Genomic DNA, 20,779 nt, shown 5'->3' on the forward strand with positions numbered 1-20,779 from the left:
AGTATATTTTATGAGAAAGGTGAAGCAAATTATAAATTCTATTTTAATGTAAATAGTTGACCCTACATTTAGCATAATGACTGAGCAAATATTATTTGGCAGGTTCAAACTAAATAACCACAGTATATACTGTTAAATATGTACAAATGGGAAAAAAAGACTTGGCAAAATGTATTACAAAGATAAAATTATTTAATTTGAACGAAATCTTAAATGTGTAATCCTATATTATGTAAATCAGTTCCTGAAATTCTGCCATGCAGCTTGGATTAATTTAACAGTGTATAATGTTATTACTCTTATCCTAAATCTATAAAAAATTAAATTGACTAAGCCATTACTTGCTAAACACATTTACAACTGTTTTTCAAAATTAAAATTATATAGTATATTTCTACAGCATTTGAAATATTAATTGATAACAATATAAGTAATTTATAATATCAAAAATCCTTCACATATTGACAAAAGATGTGTATTGAAATGAAGTGTTACTATTACCAAGATTTTCTTGTAACACTTTAGTATTTGTGGGTTTAGGGAAGCAAGTATTATGAACTGTTATTATGGTGTTGGACAATATTCATGAAAATTAATTCCTTGCTTTGTAATCTTCATAATTTCTCCATTTAATGAATCATCTTCAAGGATTTTTATCAGTCCTTCAGCAATTAGTGATGGGCTACAAATAAATTCATATGACAAAAATTAGACAAGGCTGACTATAAATATTAGAAATCATTTCATATTTCCTAAACTATTAAAAGAGAAAAGAAACAATTTTCTGTCTTTGTGAGATAAATATACTTGAGGAACAATCAGGTAAATAATAGTTTGATCTAATTTATTTCTATTCATTTTCCTATCATGATAACAAAGCAGATATTTTATATGACTATATAGTATTTTTAATACTAGATAAAATATTCTGATATTTGTTTCTGGGATCTTGCAAGAGTCAAAATAAAAATCAGTTATGAAGTTTATACAAACCTCATTCATTTGAAGTAATTACAGGTAGTCCTCTACTTACAATCATTGATTCAGTGACCATTCAAAGTTACAACGGCACTGAAAAATTTGACTTATGACCATTTTTCACACTTAAAATTGTTGCAGCATACCCATGATCATGTGATCAAAATTTGGATGTTTGGCAACTGGTTCATATTTATGATGACTGCATTGCCCTGGGGTCATGTGACCCCTTTTGTGACCCACTGACAAGAAAGTCAGTGGGGAAGCCAGATTCACTTAACAACTGTGTAACTAACTTAACAACTGCAGTGATTCACTTAACAACTGTGGCAACAAAAGTTGTAAAATGAGGCAAAACTGACTTAACAAATGTCTTGCTTAGCAACAGAAATTTTGGGCTCGATTTTGGTTGTAAGTCAAGTACTACCTGTATATAAAATCCTATTCAAGGTATTGTAGAGAACAGATGATATTCAATATACCAGAAAATGTGTGACTATTTTAGGCCTCCAACTTTTTCTATCTCAAAATGTATTTATTATATATAGTGAAAACAATTCACTTTAATGGTGATATGTTTTTGTGGATTACCTAACTTTATTGCTAAATAAAGTAACCTTGTGGATAAGCAATCTTACATTGCTTAATATGTATTGTCTCCTTCTTGGTCCATTGTGGCTATTGAAGGAAGCAAATTTAAAGGTGACTATTATATTTTTAATATATTTTTAAGGATTTGTCAAAGCCCACACATCCCAAGTATATAACCTGTTATGTGCGAGCATCTGAAGTTGCAATTACTTAATCTAATCCACAATTTAAAGATGTATTTGAAGCTTAAGTTCCATATTTCTATTAATGTCCTCGTATTCTTTTTAAAAACATAGTTTTCAAATGAAGAATTTGAAAATAAAAATGGAAAATACCATTTGAACCAAGGACATTCCAAGAAAAAGCTAGTGTAATATTTGAGTTCACACAAAATGCTAAAATAAATAAACAAAATATATATGCTTGGTTCAGATCTTACGGACTATGATTTAACAACTGGCTGGTAATGCAAAGCCCTTTAGTTAAGTTATGGTCTGCATTATCCCACGTGCTGGTTTAGTTGCTTTAAAAAGATCCTGCCATGCATGTAAATACTTTGAAACATCCAAGCAGAAATGTAAAATAAAGATTTCCTTTGAATTAATATAGCCAGCCTGCAACTATCAGTAGTCCTTGAGTTACGAATGTAATGGAGCCTGCCCATTCCATTCGTAACTTGAAAACTCATGGGAGTGAATCTCATACCTCAAATGAGATCACTCCCTGCTCGTTAAGATGCATGCAGCTTGTTAAGTGAACATGAGGTATCTCAGGGTGGGGAAGACCATGGAGGGCCTAGTGATGGATAGATAAGATACTTCATGCTTCCCCCTTGCTTCATGCCACGCTGGACTCACCTTGAAAAGATCCATCTCCTCTCTGCCACGGTTCCTGCTGTGCAGGAGGTAACACAAGATCATGTGAGATCATTGGCGCAAGATCTCACCCTACTGATTTTGTGTGATCTCATGCTACTTTAGGTCTCTGTTCTCTGCAACAGAAAACGGAACTGTAGCTGGAGGACACTACTGTGTGCCTCTGTAGGCTGGATCCAGGCATTGGAAGCCTTTTCCAGGCCACTGCCATCTGGATCTGAGGCCAGCTTGTGGGTGGCCGCAACCTGGAAAAGGCCTCCAATGCCCAGATCCAGCCTACAGAGGCATGCAGAAGTATCCCCTGGCCTCAGCAGCCTGGAAAAGGTCTCCAACACCCAGATCCAGCCTCCGCAGGCATGCAGAAGCATCTCCCAGCTATGGTTCCATTCTCTGTTGCAGAGAACAGAGGCCTAAAGTAGCATGAGGTCATGCAAGATCAGTAGTGTGAGATCTCGCACCACTGATCTCATGTGATCTTGCGTTACTTTAGGCCTCTATTCTCTGTGAATGCACCGAAGGCCTGGAGCAGCCAAGAAAGTGAAGAATTTCAATCTTCACAAGGTGAGTATTGAAGCTCTAGTGCCTAGGGAAATATGGGGTGGGGGTGGGAAGGGAAGGAATAACCAGAATGAATGTTGCAGGGCCACTGAGGTCGGTCATAAAGATGAATGACTGCCGTGGTGCAGCAACATTCATAATTTTGGGATTTGCTCATAAGCACTAGGGGCCACTTATCACGTAACTTCAAACATTCACTAAGGGAATGCTCGCAACTCAGGAATTACCTGTATATGGATATATGTCCATGTAGTTTTCTTGGCAGCACTATGGAACTATATAATTCTTACTGAACTACAGGCATTAAGTAGAACTGCATAGTTTTTACTCACTCCAAAATGCCATAGAATTCCATCTTATGTTTGATTTCTTCTTTGAATGAATAATATGAACCCATATATTCTTCCTGGAAAGCACTCTGAAGAATTGGTGTGTTGACAAAACCAGGACAGATAGCATTTATTCGTACACCATAATTTTTTGCTCTAGCAGCCAGCTGTAAAACAGGAAACTATATTATGTACTATTGTTGAGATACGGTAAGAAAACATTCTTTGTATGGAAAAAATATCAGGTTCTATCTCTGGCATCTTTAATTCAAAGGAACATTAAATGAACATATAGGAAACCATGCTGAGCACAGTAGGAAATATCAGAAGAATAAATAATTTGATATAAAATACAAAACAGTTCCTTGATTTGTATTGTCTACTGCATTTACAAATATTGTTTCATTCAACCAACAATATAATAATACTTTTTATCATTTATATTTTTGCGCTATTACTATGTAGTGTTTCAGTCACTCCTTATTCTTTTGATCCAGTGGACTTCATTTCTCTAGGAGTGTCTATCAGTAACTGTTTCTTATAAGCTCATATTTCTGTCATCAGTGATAATATATATTCACATAGACTTCTGTGGCCTTTTTCCAATTGCCTTCAATTTTTACAAACATGTGAATGTAATGCAATTTCCATTGAGCCATGGATATAAAATAGGTAAACCTTAGCTTCATTATTACAGTAATGTAATAATGTATTTACTTCATCAAATACTGAAGATTTGTTTTTCTTTGTGGTCCAGGGTAATCCCAAAAATTCAAAGGCATCAGCTTTTTTCTTTTCATTCTTTGTAAGGATACTTCTTTCACAGCCACATATTACAACCAGGAAACCATGGCCTTTGTTGTCAGCATGATGCTCTTACACTTTAATACTTTGTTCAGTACTTTCATAGCTTTTCTTCTAACCAACACACATCTTTATTTCATAGCTACAGTAATCATACTTGTGTTTTAGCCTAGGAAAATAAAGACTGTTACTGTTTTTATCTTTTTTTACCTATTTGCAATGGACTATTAGCACTACTGTGTTTCTCCAAAAGTAAGACCTACCTTGAAAATAAGCCCTAGCTTGATTTTGGGGTGGGCCTAGTATAAACCCTACCCCAAGAATAAGCCCTAGTTTTGGGGTGAAGTGCACACCTAAAAATCAAGCTAGGGCAGGGGGGATGGAGCTGCCCCGTGTGCCCCGCATCCACTTATCATCTGCTCACTTCTGTAGCATACCCTGGTCTGCATTTCACTGTCAGCGGCCTTCAGGAAATGCCCCTGCAGCTGAGAATGGAATTCTGGATTCCTCCCGGCCTGTATTTTGCAATCAGAGACCTTCTGGAAAGGCCTCTGCAGTCGAGAACCAAGCTATGGAAATCTATAGCTCAGTTCTTGGCTGCACAGGCCTTTCCGGAACATCTCTGATGGCAAAATGCAGGCCGGGGGGTGCCATGCGTGTCACTCTGGAGCTTCATTCTCAGCAGCAGAGATGTTTCCTTCAGCCGTGGAAGAAGTGGGCCAGTTGGGTGGGGCTGTCATTGTCGCGAGGTGAGACTGTGGTAAAGTCACCCCCTGAAAATAAGACCTGGTGCCTTTTTTGGAAGCAAAAAAAATTAGACCGGGTTCTATTTTTGGGGAAACGGTAGCACTGACTGTTGACATACTGTAATCCTACTTTTGATGGTGGGATTCTACTGATCCTTCTGGTTTTGAATTCCATTTTTTACCTATATGCTGTCTCACACCCAAATCTATCATTTGTTAATTATGTTCCTGCTAAAGGAGAAGCTTTTCTTAACATTGATTTTATTTTAAGGAGAACCTCAGAAAATCTTCAGTTAATCAAATCTGAAGAGTGTGTGTGTGTGAGTGAGTGAGAGAGAGAGAGAGAGAGAGAGAGAGAGAAATAGAACGATGGGGTTCATCAAGAAGAGAGCAAGACTTTTTTTCCCACTATTTATACTCACAGCCACTGAACGTGTAAATCCAATTACTCCATGCTTTGAAGCAGAATACACTGGTTGGTATGCAACTGGCCACAGCCCTTTAATGGTTAAAAAAATCAGGAATTTAAAAAGAACTTTACTTGTTAAAAAATGAAAAAAAACCCTGTAAAACTATATGGTTTCTTTATATTATTCCATGGATCAACACAAAAAGAGTTAAAATGGTTCATTTTTGTTAAAGCTAGTATTCTTCCATACTTTGGATTTGATCTCAATATTGTTTATAAGTACATAGGAGTATGAAGGTGACACCTGTTTGCAATATTTTAAAATGGATAGATTTTTCCCGGTCTTTTGGAGACTGAACCTAAATCTTAAGCTGTACTGACATTTTGGCTACCACTTCTTACTTGTTTTTCCTATATTATGATCACTCAAAAAGCACTTATGAAAGATGTTTCAAAACTGTATCATTCATGTGAGAAGAAGTAGAGAAGAAACGCAGCTTTAAACGTATGATTTTACTTCTATTTCACAAGAATTATTTTTCCAAATGTCATTTATAGATACTTTAGAGATACATGACAGTGTTTTCTGCAAATTATCTATAGGTATCTAACTTTAATTGATTAATTTGTAAAAAACAGTCCTAAAATGTCAATGAGTAGAAGAAGAATATTATGATATAAAAGCAATTAAATAAATCCTAACCTTGTAGGATATGAAATCACAGAAGTAGAAAGAAAAAGAATAGAAAGATAAGGTAAAGTAATGAAAAAGAAAAATATTTCCTCTCTATAGATTTTCCCCACCATAACAATTCATAAATGTAAATTCGCACAGCTGGGAAGCACATTTTGCTGCCTTGATCTAGAAGTATGGACAGTTTTAAATCAGTAGCTGTTAGATAAGAGCTTCCTACTTTTCCTTGTAAAATCTGTCCTGAATTAGCTTGATCCCAACTACATCTGTACAGAATACACTTTGATCCTCCTGATATATTCCCCTCTGTCCATCATTAAATAGAAAATCATTGTTTCATTGGAAATAAAATGAAAACTTTCAAATTACAATAAGGCAAACTTTTCATTAATTAAACAAAATTAGAGCAAACTTTTTATTTCTAATGACTGGCATATTGTCATTTTTCTCTCTCACATCTGCCTCTTTGATACATGCAATATAGAAGAGAGATATCACTTTATGACTTTTTCTAATTGTATCTTGCTCTGCAGCACATGGTACAATATGGAATACAATACTCTGAACATTATCTCAAAGGGACTTTGGTCTTAATGGGAAAAATGCTCAAGCTAAATTTGCTGCACTGTACTATGCTGTGCCGTGCTGTGCCGTGCCGTGCCGTGCCATGCCATGCTAAATTCTATGCTACCTTTACTATTGTCCATCTTCTCACAATGGCAAAATCAAAAAGGTTTACATAAACAAAAATGCAAGAGTCTGAGGAATTTCAGGACTCAGGTTAAGTTTGCTCATAGTTCATTGTCAATATAATTAAAACCTGTTGAGTTCAAGGAAATATTATATTAAGCAACAGAGAGAACCTAGACTCTTCATAAAACAAAAGAAAAGTGACAGGCTATTCTGGAAACTGATGTCATAGTAATCCAGTATGTTTATTCCAAATGTTTCAGTAGAATCCTAGTTCTGATGCTTCTTAATAATCTCATTAATCTGTAATGTCTCTCAAGGTTGTCTAGACAGTATATCCTTTCCTTAAAAACAATTGAAGATGCCCACAATATTGGAATTGGGGAGCAGATAGCTAATTGCTAAATTGACTCTGGATAAAAACAAAGAATAAAATCTTCCAGAACCTTTGGACTCAACACCCAATGATAGTTTTTTGTCCTTTTAAGATTTTGACAAAAATCTGAGCAATAAAGTCCTTTTCTCTGACTAGAAAAATCTTATACTAGATGTATAAGATTCAACAATATTTATGAATATTTTCCCCAAACTTTATGATCAGAAATTATTTTAAGTTTTATTAATTAATAGCAGACAGGGTTCCAGAAAAATCACAGCATAATTGACTATTATTTAATACTTATATTATTGTAACAAATACTCATCCTAAAACAGAGGTCTCTAAACTTGGCAACTTTAAGACTTGTGGATTTCAACTTCAGCATGGCTGGCTGAGGAATTCTGGGAGCTGAAGTCCACAAGTCTTAAAGTTACCAACTTTGGAGACCCCTGTCCTAAAAGAACATTTCTTTGATACGCTTACTGATTTTAAATAAATATTTTATACAGTTGATAGATTGTGGGAAAAGCATTGGTATACAAATATTGGTAGCTACCTTGTAAAGTTTAGTAAAGTAAAGTTAGTAATCCACTCCAATATATTGGCAAACTGATAACTGGCCATCAGTCTCCTTTACTAAAAACAAAAGACTTCTATGGGACTCTATATTTATAGTACTTCTGTTTTTTCCTAAATAAACAATATGCTATTTCTTTTCTCTACTATTTAATAGTTATAAAATCATGACTTTGATGTATGTTAGCTAAATGACAACTTTATTTTTGAGGGGAACTTAGGTTTAAAAACAATGTTGATCAGATTGTCAAACCACTGAAGTGCAGAAACTCAGAGTATTAACTAGGGAAGAACAAAAGTGATGATATTTGGTAGCAGAAATATTAAATAAAAATAAATTGTTCGATTTTGATCAATAGAGTAATGTTCTTCCTTGAAGTTTCTGGATTTTACATTGTGTAAGTCTTTATCCTAATAGAAACACTTTTGGAAATGGCTAATGAACAGTGAATCATCTTAAAAATTATCCTTGAAGAAAGGAGAATTAGGAAAAAAAATCCCGGTCCTTTTTCAGGCCAACATTTATTTTCCTTGACTTGTTGATTCTCATTCTCATCTATAATTGCTTCACTAAACTATATCCTGTTCACTTGTCTGTGGCTGGTATTATTAGTTTTTTTCTATTTATGTACACTTTTCCTTTAATGGTATAACTTCCCTTGTTTATTTGAACTGGAAATAATAATGTTTAATGGTCACACATTTTCAAACTTTAAATAATACCTCATTCAAAGGTCAGGAAGCATAATGATAAAAAAATAAGGTTTTTCCGCCCTCTTTTCACTTCTTATCTAAAGCAGAATCTTATTTAAGTATATTCAAAAGAAAATACCATTGGCCTCAACAGAACTTATTCCAAGTGTATGGATATTAGTTTGCAAGTGTCCAACTTACGTCAGGAGGACCAGACAGGAAACATTACCTGCTAAACTAATTCTAATTTATTGTAAAGTTACTGTACATCAATAGAATCTTGCAAGTCTAAAAGTACAATTGTCTTGCAGCTCCTTTACAGGAGTAGTCCCTTCTGATCACGTTTTCCTGCCCATTTTGCAGCTATAGGCTATTGCTGTCTCTTATCAGACTGTTCCATATCCAGCTTCTCTTACTCCTCATCTCCTGAGGTGTTTCACATTACCATTACAGTCTATATGAATGTCAGAAAATCTCATCATTCAAATGGACATTTGTGCATAATTTGGACAAAAACAAAAGCCTTTTATAATAGTATTCTTTTATTAAACTGTATATTCTGCTCTCACTATCTCTAAAAGATTATAAATTTATGAAACAAAACATACCTAACAATTAGACAGCTGGGAGATTTCATAATTTGGTTATGGAAAACTATAGAAAAATTCTGAAGTATAACTTTACATTATTTTTATTATATGAACCTATATAGATATGAATGTGTGTGTTTGTGTATGTGTGTATATTGGGTCATATCTATGTTTTAATATATGTATAAATATATGTTATACTATATAATATACTACTTCGTTTTACAACCCTGTAATCCCTTAATTCAGAGTCAGAGCAACTGGATGGAGCTGTACTACTAATATATGAAGTGCAGAAACTATTATTACCTAAACTTCAAAGGAAGATCCAACAAGGCCTCTTTATTTTAACCAACACTGAAAAACACAGTGCAATGGCAAATAGAAGCTAAAATAAGAGACCCATATAGCCTATAAGATTCATGAGAAGTTGCTGACTTTTAACCCAGTGTTGTTGGAAAGAGCAGACAGTTTTCATTATATAACAGCAAGTGTGCATGTTTAAGTCACATTTACATTCTCATTCTCTGTAAGAAAACCTATGACGGGATGAACAGATTATAGTTTAATTTGTCGTGTTCTATTTTAACATGGGCATTTGTAATTAAAGTGATTGTTAGAAGAGAGCTCACTAGGGACCTTTTGTCCAGCTGTAAAATGTGATCACTGGCTCAACCAAATGGTAAAAACTAGTTTCTGCTTAGGATATAAACTACAAAGCACAAGGAACAATTTATCAAACAGAACTGAAAAAATCATGATTTTCTTGTGGATTTATATTTACGTGCAAGGTGTAATGTTCTAGAAACTGTTACATCTTATGCATTAATTCCAAGAGTCCACTGCAAATATAAACTCAATCTGCAAATTTTAGCCATGTTTGTAAGCAGGTTCTGCCTAATACACAGTACACATATACAGGTCAAGGGAAGAAAATTATTATTTTGAATAAGTTTCTTTTTGATGTACAGTATATATTTAACACACTAACTGTTAAATATATTTTATCTAACTGAACTTCTTCAGATGGATAATCTGAACTGCAAATCACCTAAACATACACCTTAGTGTTGTCAGAGATCCCCTGCACCTCAAAGGGTTTAGGACTAGGATACTCTGACTCTCCATTCAAAAAATTGGATTTAGCCATTTCATTTTTTCTCTGCTTTTTATTATTTTTTATTGAGGCCTTTCTTAGGCTCTAGATAACTGCACATAGGAGGGATCTGTTCAGGGATTTCAGTATTAAAATTACTACAGATTTAAATTCTACAGATTTAATGGAAGCAAGTGCAGATGACAAAGTACTGGAAAAAGATCATTAAATCTGTCCGAGGCAGCTTGGATTAATTTTCATAAAGTCCTTGCATTGCCTCAAGTATTAACTAGCAGTTCCAATAGTGAAAGCTAAGAAACAACACAAATTGCCTTAACAATGTGCTTTACAATGTGCTTTAATCTTTGATTATCAGTTTCTAGACAATAGTCATACAAAAACACAGTTTGTTCCTTTGGTTGTTGTAACATTTGGAGTAGGCTTCACAAGAGAGGCCAAGTGAAGCAGTAAAGCCATGTTATGTGCTACTGTGTTATCTCTCCTCAATTTTACTTCTGAAATTTTGTTGGGCCTTCACCTTGTCCAGGTTGTATGCATTACCCTCCAGATTCCCACATTCCTTTTCAACAGTGATTTGCCCATGTAGAGATGGCTGTAGAAATCCCCCAGTCTCATGCTCCTTTGTGACACTCTCTACAGGGAATCTCAGAAGACATATAGATCTCATTTTAAAGAACTATCCTGGTAGAGAGACAAGGCTTATCTTTCACTGCTTCTGTCCAACCAGGCCCTTACTTATCTTTCCCAATTTTGCCTAATTTTGTGCTATCATTTCAGTCTATGAATGCTGGTGATTGTCACTGTATGATTGTTCCTTTTTACTTTATTTTATGTAATTTTACTGCATTTTATGTCTACTTTTTAGTTTTGTTAATTATAGGTTAATGTATTTATTGTAGAGTTTGCTGGCTTAAACATCTAATATTATAAAGATTTATATTTTTGGCCTTTTTATTGTTTATATTGTAATTTCTTTTTCCCAATATTTTATTATTTATAGATTTTTTGATTGAATTTGATTGTTAAACATAGGATGTGGAATTGCTTTAAAAGCAGTTTCAAAAGAATGTTTTTCTTAAAGCTTTTTAAAGCATTTTTTTCCATTTGAAGCTCTGCATAAACCTAGAGATCAGAAAAACCATATTTCTCCACTAAAATCTTTAATGCTCTGAAATGTTCTACTTTGTCATATCTTTAATCTCATAATTAATGCTGTAACTTGTCATTTAAAAGCATATTTTCCATAACAATTATCTTTGGATATGCATAACTAAGCTGAACCTAGCAGGGTTAAGAAGTCTTATCACTGTAGCAAAGGAAAGATCCAACAGATGTAGGTAGAGATATTGTTAAACTCTAACAGAAGTGAAGAGTCAGAGAAACAATGAAGGACTAATAAATCAGAAAGAAATGGTTGGCCAAGAGCAAGAAAATGTTAATATTAACTGCGCAGGAGAAGAACAAGAATAGGCTATCTGAGGAACTATCTCACCCCAATAGGTTTGGTTCACCCTACCATGCTGGCAGAAAGGGCATCCTGTGGATGTTGCTCAGGGAATTTTAGCTGGCAGGGTCCAGGAGAAAAAGTTTTTTCCCAAGCCTCTTGCCCTTTGGAACACTGTACATCCCCGCCCCCACAAGGTGAGACCCAACCACTTACTGTAAGGGCACTGAAGACCTGGTCCTACCAGTTGGCTTCAGGCCCCAACATGGGTGCAACACTCTGGAAATGGGTATCAGGTTAAAAAAAGTGTCCCAACTCCACCCACACACTTGGTGCTCTCTTCCCCGCCCTATCTTTCAATTGTAAATTATCATTATTATTACTTATCATTTATAATTTTAATGTTTATAAGCTTCCTACATATGAGATGAGCAGCACAAAAATCAAATCAAATAAATAAATGCAAAGTCACGCAGCCTGAAATTCTGGGTATGTAGACCAAATAATAATGTTTTCCCATGCTTCACAATTTCACAAATAAGGACCAGCTAAATCCATGATATGGGGACGTGGTGGCTCAGTGGGTTAGGACACTGAGCTTGTCAATCAGATGGTTGGCAGTTTGGCGGGTTGAATCCCGAGTGCCACGTAACAGAGTGAGTGCCTGTTACTCGTCCCAGCTTCTGCCAACCTAGCAGTTCGAAAGCACGTAAAAATGCAAGTAGAAAAATAGGGACCACAACGGTGGGAAGGTAACAGCGTTCCGTGCGCCTTTGCCATCTAGTCATGCTGGCCACATGACCATGGAGACGTCCTCGGACAAGTGCTGGCTCTTCGGCTTTGAAACGGAGATGAGCACTGGCCCCTAGAGTTGGAAACGACTAGCATGCATGTGCGGGGGAACCTTTACCTTTACCTTTAAATCCATGATGGTTGGTGATATAACTTTTCACCTGGCTAAACTATATTAGAAAAAGCTTCAGAAAAGAGAAAGAATTAGAGCCCCCCTCAAAATCTTAATTATTGCTAGTTTTAATGCTGCTGCTGTAGATGATTACAATGGTTTGGATGTAGATTTTACATTCTGTTTGGGAATTACCGGTAAATGTTATGGAAAAGCTCATGCCCTTAAAAATAAGGTATAAAGTATATTTTTACCTGCTAATGATGCAGTATTAATAATAGCCCCTCCACTGCCACCATTTTCAATTTTCATGTACTCTAGTCCAATATATGTTCCTCTAATCACTGAAATCTGATGTAGAAAATACAAATGAGTTATCAGGTATATTTCATTCTCATAGCTGTTTTTTAAAAATAATGTTTCAGTGTACAACTTGTATCCAATGTTTTTTTTTCCTCTTCATGGCCCATTATTTCTCATTCTAAGCAAAATCTTTCTTTTGATCTGCTTCCAATTTTGTAATATATTTTTTGTTTTAATACATATATGATTCTGAGTGTTCTTTGATTGCTTAATAGATTTCAGAGGCATTTTTGATATCTGCCAACTAACTACAGATGAGCTCCACACCTTTCAATCATGTAGGACGTTTCAAGCTTGTTATCAATTTCCTCATATCTCCACACTATCTGTTTCCATATGTTGTTCTTTCATTTAAAGCAATGGTTCCTTGTGATGGGTAACTAAAATAGTCTTGTAGACTATTATCACTTTTATGCTATACTATTTGTTTCAGTCAAAATTGAATGGTTTCATGACTGGGGAGATAACACAGAAAAAAAATCAGCAGATGGATATGCAGTTAAAACCAAACATATATTGAAGAAGTTATTCTGAAAATGTCAGTGACTCAATGTGTCATGTTTTGAATATTATTCTATGAATTAATTATTTAATCCATACTTAATCCATAATACTGCTGACATTCCTGAGCCAGTAGTGTAATGACTACTTCTGTTCTTAACATTGACAATAGACATGGAAGAACTGTTTGAAGTTAGTTATCAAACAGCATAACACTCTCAACAATCATTTAGGATGCATTGGATAATCCTTCTGCTGCAGTTATAATTTGTAATAATTAAAATCAATAGCGATAATAGGCAAGCAAAAGCAAGTATGTATTGGGAGGAGAAGACATATATAAGTCAACTGTCAGCACTATAAATAATTAACCTGAAAATGAATATCTTTTAAAAATAAAAATGTCTTTGTGGGACAACAATATCATAGCAGAAAACAAACATTGCATTCAGATGGCCTTAATTTAATTCTGATTTCCTAGCTCAAAGGAATCTACAATCAACCTATCTATTATTCAGAATACTAAGCTAACTTATGGTAAGATAACTATATTCTTCACTTTTCATTATATATATATATATATATATATATATATATATATATATATATATATATATATATATATATATATATACACTAGTTTTGTGTGTGTGTGTGTGTGTACACACACACACACACACAAAACTAGTTATTAATTTTACTTGGAATAGCAATATTGCAATTTTACACACACACAAACATAAGCACATCTAAGCCCTACCTCCAAAATAAGCCCTGGTTAGGATCCTGCCAATTCCATCCCACCTTGCTGCCATAATGCGGCAGGAGAGCACATGTCGCACAGCAACTGCCACAACAAAGTGAGGCAGGTGGGGGAGGGGTGGAACTGCCCCACACGCCCCATACCCACTTACTTCAGGGCCCCTCCCAGCCAGGCCATTCCTTGCTTGGTGACCTTCCATTTCACTCCCCTCCTGAGCCAGACTGCCATGCTATGGAGGATGGGTGGGGTAGGCCTGGTTCCCCCTCCACTGTTTTGGAGCCAGGGGGGCAGTGACTGAGAAAGCTTCTGCTACTGCTGTGCTACACTGGATGGGCTTTCTTTGCACTTTGCCCCACAGATCACCTGCCCGGCAGCAGCTGCCACCTCCTCTTCCGCCAACTCTCCTGTGGCTTGCGCCATGACTTGGTGGTGCAAGCCTTCTCTGTCGCATCCCTCTGCTAGCCCTCTGTCACCACCACCGGAGAGAATGGAGAACATGGAGGGAAGCAGCTCCATGCATCGATGCAGAACAGAGAAGAGCACTTGCTTGCCACCCTGCATCGCCCTGCATCTCCCTTCTTGGTTTTGGAAATGGCAGCCCCATTTTGTGCCGCTTCTCCCAGCGCTGCTGTAGAGTTTGGTGCACCACCGTATAGCTCCTCTCTTCCTGAAAGCATTTCTTCACTAACCTGCTTTCCAGCTCTGCTTTCCAGTATGAACTAAGACAGAGATCTATTTATAATCATATCATAATGCACAACAAGATTGTAAAATGGGGAAAACTCACTCAACAACTCTTGCTTAGCAACAGAAATTTTGGGCTCAACTGTGATTGTAAATCAAGGACTACCTGTATTTCCTCCTTAATATCTTCATTTAAGTATCATAAACATTATCACGATTGTTCTTATTGCCTTTGTTCCTCTCACTATTAATAGTATTGTTAACAATTGTTTTAAAATTATGATCTATGTATTTTCTTTTCATCTGCTATTTATTTATCCAGTTTATATATCCACCTCTCCATCCCTAAAAAGAACTTTATATTTTATAAATATATATTTATAGATAAAGTAGATATATTTATCTACAGTATATATTGATTGGTACAGCTTCCTCTAGTTACGTGGTGGCAAACCTATGGCACATGTGCCAGACTGGGCACGCAGAGCCCTTTATGTTGGCACACATGCCAGAGGGAAGCTCCCCTCCCCCTCTCCATGTGCACCTGACTAGTGGGAACTGGAGAGGGCAGGGAAACTGAATCCAGCAGCGCTCTCACAGGAACAGCTGCAAGAGCTGGGCGGGGAGAGGGGAACCTATAAAAGCAGGTTTTGGTAGGAGTGTAGTGAGAGAGCGAGTGAGCAAGCAGACGGCCTTTGAAAGTGATGGTGGGCATCAGTTTGGAGAAGACAAGTAGGATGCAGCGTCCATTTGCACTATGCAGAAGGCTAGCAGGGGAAGGAGGACAGGTGAGTTTGGACTTTGGAGAGGGAGAAAGAGGAAGGAAGGAGGGGAGGGAGAAGGAAGGAAGAAAGGATGGGCCCACCAGCACTGCTGGGCATCCAGGCCTGCCCAGGTGATGCTGAAGCTAGCCAGGCCTTCTGTGGGAGCACGGGAAAAGAGGGGAGAGCGGCTACCCCTGAGCACCACACCTGCCTCCCTTTGGGCTCCCTTGGCCTCTCCCCCCCTCCAGGCTGGGGCTGGTCAGATTCTCCCAGTGGGCAGCGCTGCGCCCACCACTAGCCCATCCCCAGGCGGTGCCTCTCCCTGTACATGTCCTCAGGCAGAAGAGCCAGGCAGCCAGGGCTCTCGCTCCCCTCCAGCCTCCATCCACCTGAGACCCAAGCTTGGCACATCCGGCCAGCCGGCAATGGGCTGGAGAGTGCCGGATGGCAGCAGCTGCCTTGGGATGAGTGGTAGGCAGGGAGGGTGCTCCTGATCTCTCCAGGGGAAGAAGTCGTGAGGAGGCTCCATGCCCAGCCATGGCATGGCAAGGGAGGCAGCAGCCCCATGCACATCCCTGTGTGTGAGCGCACCCCTGCCCTGCCAGGCAAGTGGAGCCACAGCATCTGCAGCAGAAGAGTGCAGGCAGGCAGCGGAGGGCACGAGGAGTCCTGATCCCAGCACAGCACCTCCCCACTCTCCTCCCCTACTTGGAACAGCTGTGGGGCTTAGGAAGCTCCCCCCCACAACCCCTGGTCCCCCAGTCCCCAGGGCATGGTGGCCACCTTTCTCCCCAAAGGAAGGAGATGAGCCACCTTGGCAGCACCTGCTGGGCATTGGACGGGCATTTTTCTAATACAGCTCACACACACACACACACACACACACAGAGTGACAGGAGGGTAAGACAGACTGTGCCAATCCACCTTGGATTGCCTCTCCACAGTAGGGATAGAATCAAACAGGGTGTGTGGGAACCAGCAAGATATCTAAATGATCTGACCTTCCCAAAACAAAGAATAGCTTTCTTCAGAGACAGATTTAACATTCTCCCCTCAGCACTCCTCCAGGGCAGGTATAAGAGAACACCAATAGCAGAACGGGTATGTATATGTGGTAAAGGAGAAGTCGAAGATATCTCATATGTTTTATTGTACTGTGAGTTATACCGAGGTTATAGGTCAGCATACATTCTCCCCTTATTAGAGAGATTGCCAAGGAAGGCAGACAATTTGTATGTAGACTTTTTCCTCCAGGACTCAAACCCCTCTACCACGCATGCAGTGGCAAAATTCTTTGTTGCTGCAATGTCCACGAGGGAAAAATTGGTTACAGAACTATAGTTGTCAACTTGTGCCAATTTTTTGGAGATATCTCTTAACAATTTTTGGAACATTATATTTACTCACATACTTATCGGCTTTTCACTCATATAAACTAGGGAGTGACCTTAACATTTTGAGAACATGTATTTTCTTAACAGGGATGTTATTATTTATTATTAATGTCAGTACTATTTGTTAATATATTGTAAAAAGTGACTTCTATTGCTGGTCTATGACCGTAATAAAGTTAAGACAATCCGCCTTGGTGCTGCTGAGCTGGCACCCCTGACTCAAGAGGGTGAACCCCCCTACCCAACGTTCTGCAATTAAGAGGCTCTGGCAAGTGTCTGAGGGGGCAGTCAGAGGGGCAGTGAGCCCACCCAGATGGCCTCCAAGGACTGTTTGTAACATTGAAAGCTCTGTTATTGTATTTTTGGGAGATGGAGTGAGTGGGGGATTTTTATTTTTTGCCTTGTTTTGCTCTTTTAAAGAGAATGCTCCCCCAATGCCCCCCTGCATACCAGAAGCCTTCTGCCATTGCCGTTCACCTGCCGCACTCCCCCAGCCCCTTTCTTTCCCTTCCTTTGAAACAAACAACCCTCCCAATCCTCCCGTTCCTGCCTTCTGAATTAAAATGAGAGAAAGCTACATTTTTTTCTTTTGTGGTCTTTACATATTTAAACTGCAGCCAGAAGGAAGTGGGGAAGAAAACCATTGCGAGATACTCTTCTGTTTTAACTTTTTTTCCTTGTCGCTTTTTGGAGTTTTCATCCTGCTTTAGTGAGACGGCAGCATTTGGGAGAGGTTGTAGCTTCCCCATTCCCCTCCAAGCCATCAGCTGAACAAGATGCCCTCCTGCCCACTGCCCCACCTGCCAGAGACCCCATGGATCTCCCCCAACCTTGCCCGGCCCCCACAGGCATCCCTCACCAGGAGCAACATCAAGCTGGCCACACTCACCTTGGCCACACCCATCCAGTCTGCCATGACCACTGTAGCCACGACCACCCAGTGGCCCACCACCTCCCGCCACCCTGCGATACATAAGTGGGTATTGGGTTGCAGTTTGGGCATTCAGTCTCTAAGGCAGGGCTTTTTTTCTCATAGAACGCTCAGAACGGAGTTCCGGCACCTTTTTTGGATGGAACCTTGTGGGGTAGGCAAGGCGGGTTGTATGACATGTGTGAGTTCCGGCACCTTTTTCTTTTCCAAAAAAAGCACTGCTAAAAGGTTTGCCATCACTGCTCTAGTTTATTAAAAAGAAGAAAGCAAATGCTTCCACTAAACAAGTTAGCAGTATTTTGCAAGTAGTACTATATTGCAGTGATATAACACTTGAGGTGTTTGACTTGAAAAGGGAGTCTTAGACAAATAGGTAGCGTAGTGACATTTATCATGATTGTTGCTGATATGGCATTTATCTAATGTGATGTTAATTATATTACTTACACTTTGAAGTTATTTCTGGTATGTATTCCTAGCACAAAAGAAGAAGATATATATATATTGGACTCTGAAGGAAAATTTAAAGTATTCATCATAACTAGATCTTGGGGATAGTAGAGGAGGGAGGTCTTCTAGCTACAGTCAGAATTTTAATAAAGCAAAAATAAAATAATGCCAGGTTAGCACCAACAGTTTTGTTAAAGAAATATTGTATCATTCATTTTAATTTTAAAGAACATATTAAACTAAAGCAAGTGTGAGGCTAGGATGAATGCTTTTGATTAGAATCCAGATGACTGGATTCTATTTTAATCATAAAATTAATTTTATGTTAAGCTTATTGTATGTTATTGTATGTTCAGTTAATCTTATTAAGCCAGTTTGGTGTAAAACTTAAGGAACCAAGCAAGAGACATGAACACAGTGAGTTCTAGTCCCTTCTTAAGTAGAAAGCCAGCTGAGTGACCTTGGGCTATTCACTCCCTGTCAGCTATAGAAAGAAGGAAATGCCAAATCACTTTTGAAAATGTTGCAAGAATCCTTCAGGGACATATGTAGGCTCTTGCCAGGATCACGACTGACTCCAAGGCATTCTCTGTCTCTTCCTCAGTCTCCATTTCTCTCTCTCTCTCTCTCTCTCTCCCTCCCTCCCTCTCTCCCTCCCCCCCCTCTCTCTCTCTCACACACACACAGAATTCAGCAAAGTTAAATTCAGCAGTGGTGATTGCTGCTCAGTGTTAAACTATCATCTGTTTGTTCTTTATCCAAGGATCAGCATAACCAGCTTAATCCATGACTCAGAAATAAATGGATTTATGACAATTGCAAAATTATCCTATTTAGGTTCATAAATGAGAAGTAAGATGTACTTGGGTTTACTCAATCAGAAATACAGTCTTTTCTAGTTGGACAAAAACACAGAAAAAGCGCAGGAGCTAGGTGAGCTTGTTGGTTTAGAGACAAAAGTCAAGATAACCTGAGCAAATTTCTTAATTTGTTTTTCCTGGTGAAATAAAGTTAAACTGATATACCAGCATTTATTAATTTCATATTAATAAAAAGTGAACAGATGTGTTATACAAACCAACCCTAGAATACTTTTCAGTAGGTTTGTACATGAAAACTAAGAGTTCAGGAAGCTTGATTAATATAAAAATCTTCAGTTGTTCTCAGACATGCAAATTCAAAAGTTGCTTAAGAAACATCTGCTTGTAGAAAAATTAGCAAATCTACTTAGTATTAATTTTATATATACTTGGAAATAAAAAATAACCCATAAAAATGTAATATTTTTTTCTCTAATATTTTTTTAACTACACTTCTGTTTTTTCTTTTTTTCCTTTTAAAAATATAGTATGTATTAGTCTTACCAAGTTGATTTGAACTGTGTTTTCCCAGTTCGCTTCATCATTTACTCCAGCATTATTGACCAAAATATCCAGATTTCCAAAATGCTGAATTGTGTTCTTAAATGCATCTGTAAGGAAATTTGATATTTATTTCCATTATAATAATATTTAATGATCGATGGCAATACCATTAGAACTATGATTTTGCTTTAACCAAGTGAATCCACAGTGATATAGATATAAGTATGACTTTTCAAATCATCCATCTTATATATTGGTTTATTTTTTATCAATGGAATGCATACCCTAATTTATAGACACTTATTTATCCACATTTATGAATTGATGTGGTCAAAGCAAAACTGGTTTTCAAAGATAGAAAGTTATGAAAAAACTGTAGTGAATGATATTTGGATGTAAAGTAAGAAATAGAGTTCATTTTCCTTTCTCATACCACTTATCTTCAATTACCTTAGGTTACTACTTCTCACTCTTTTTCTATGGTTCTGTTAATTAGCCCCAAAAGAAACAGTGATGGATATGTATCGTGTGTGTATGTGTTTGTGTATATTTCCACATATAAGCCCCAGTGAATACAATGGACCTTGATCCGAACTATTTCTGTGCGGAAAAGATAGGGAACCCCCAGCTCCATATATATCAGAACTCCTAGACAGCCTGTAAAGACTCAAGTGACAAACTAATACATCCAGTTTAGCTAGTGGAAAGTATATTTTAAAAGAATATTTGGAAGAAAGAAATGAAAGAAGCTGTATGAATTGAAATGAGGGAATGCTAGGAGCAGGATTTTAGAAATACCAGTTGGATATTTGGCGATATAGTGAAGAATGATATAGAAGATGTTATAAATATTAATATTCAAGAAAAATGTCAGTGAGAAAGATGTCATAGACATGAAAATGTTGAAAAATGCTAATGCTGCATGTCTAACAATGCAACTGAAGAAATGCTAAAATGCTGGGGTGGTTTGCTTAAGGACAAACTTGTGCAAACTCCTTAAGTATGAAGATTGCATCTACATCGGGACTTCTGGGTGGCGCTTCAGCGGTGAGGACGGTCAGATTCGACCACTGGCCCTTCGATCCCGTTGAAGCGGCGGAATAGCCGACGATCAGCTGTTCTGCCGCTCGAAAACCCTTCTCCTTGGGCAAAGGTAGGGGTAGAGCTCCCCCCCCGAAGCCTAGAAAT

The 20,779-nt window shown here is 37.7% G+C and overlaps 1 protein-coding gene across 1 annotated transcript in view; it reads right to left on the reverse strand.

The window, feature by feature from the left end:
* Window positions 1-226: 226 nt before the first annotated feature.
* The window catches only part of HPGD (15-hydroxyprostaglandin dehydrogenase), a gene marked incomplete at its 5' end in the record, with an annotated part of 28,412 nt that continues 7,859 nt past the window's right edge, over window positions 227-20,779 (reverse strand). Inside the window, 5 exons of the mRNA XM_083367043.1 lie at window positions 227-682; window positions 3,335-3,498; window positions 5,304-5,380; window positions 12,632-12,728; window positions 19,592-19,698. Coding sequence (XP_083223169.1) covers window positions 565-682; window positions 3,335-3,498; window positions 5,304-5,380; window positions 12,632-12,728; window positions 19,592-19,698 — 563 coding nt within the window. The 3' untranslated portion in view covers window positions 227-564. The remainder of the gene's footprint in view (window positions 683-3,334; window positions 3,499-5,303; window positions 5,381-12,631; window positions 12,729-19,591; window positions 19,699-20,779) is intronic.

This window comes from Vipera ursinii (genome assembly GCF_947247035.1).
Source record: "Vipera ursinii genome assembly, chromosome: 7".
Lineage (NCBI taxonomy): Eukaryota > Metazoa > Chordata > Lepidosauria > Squamata > Viperidae > Vipera > Vipera ursinii.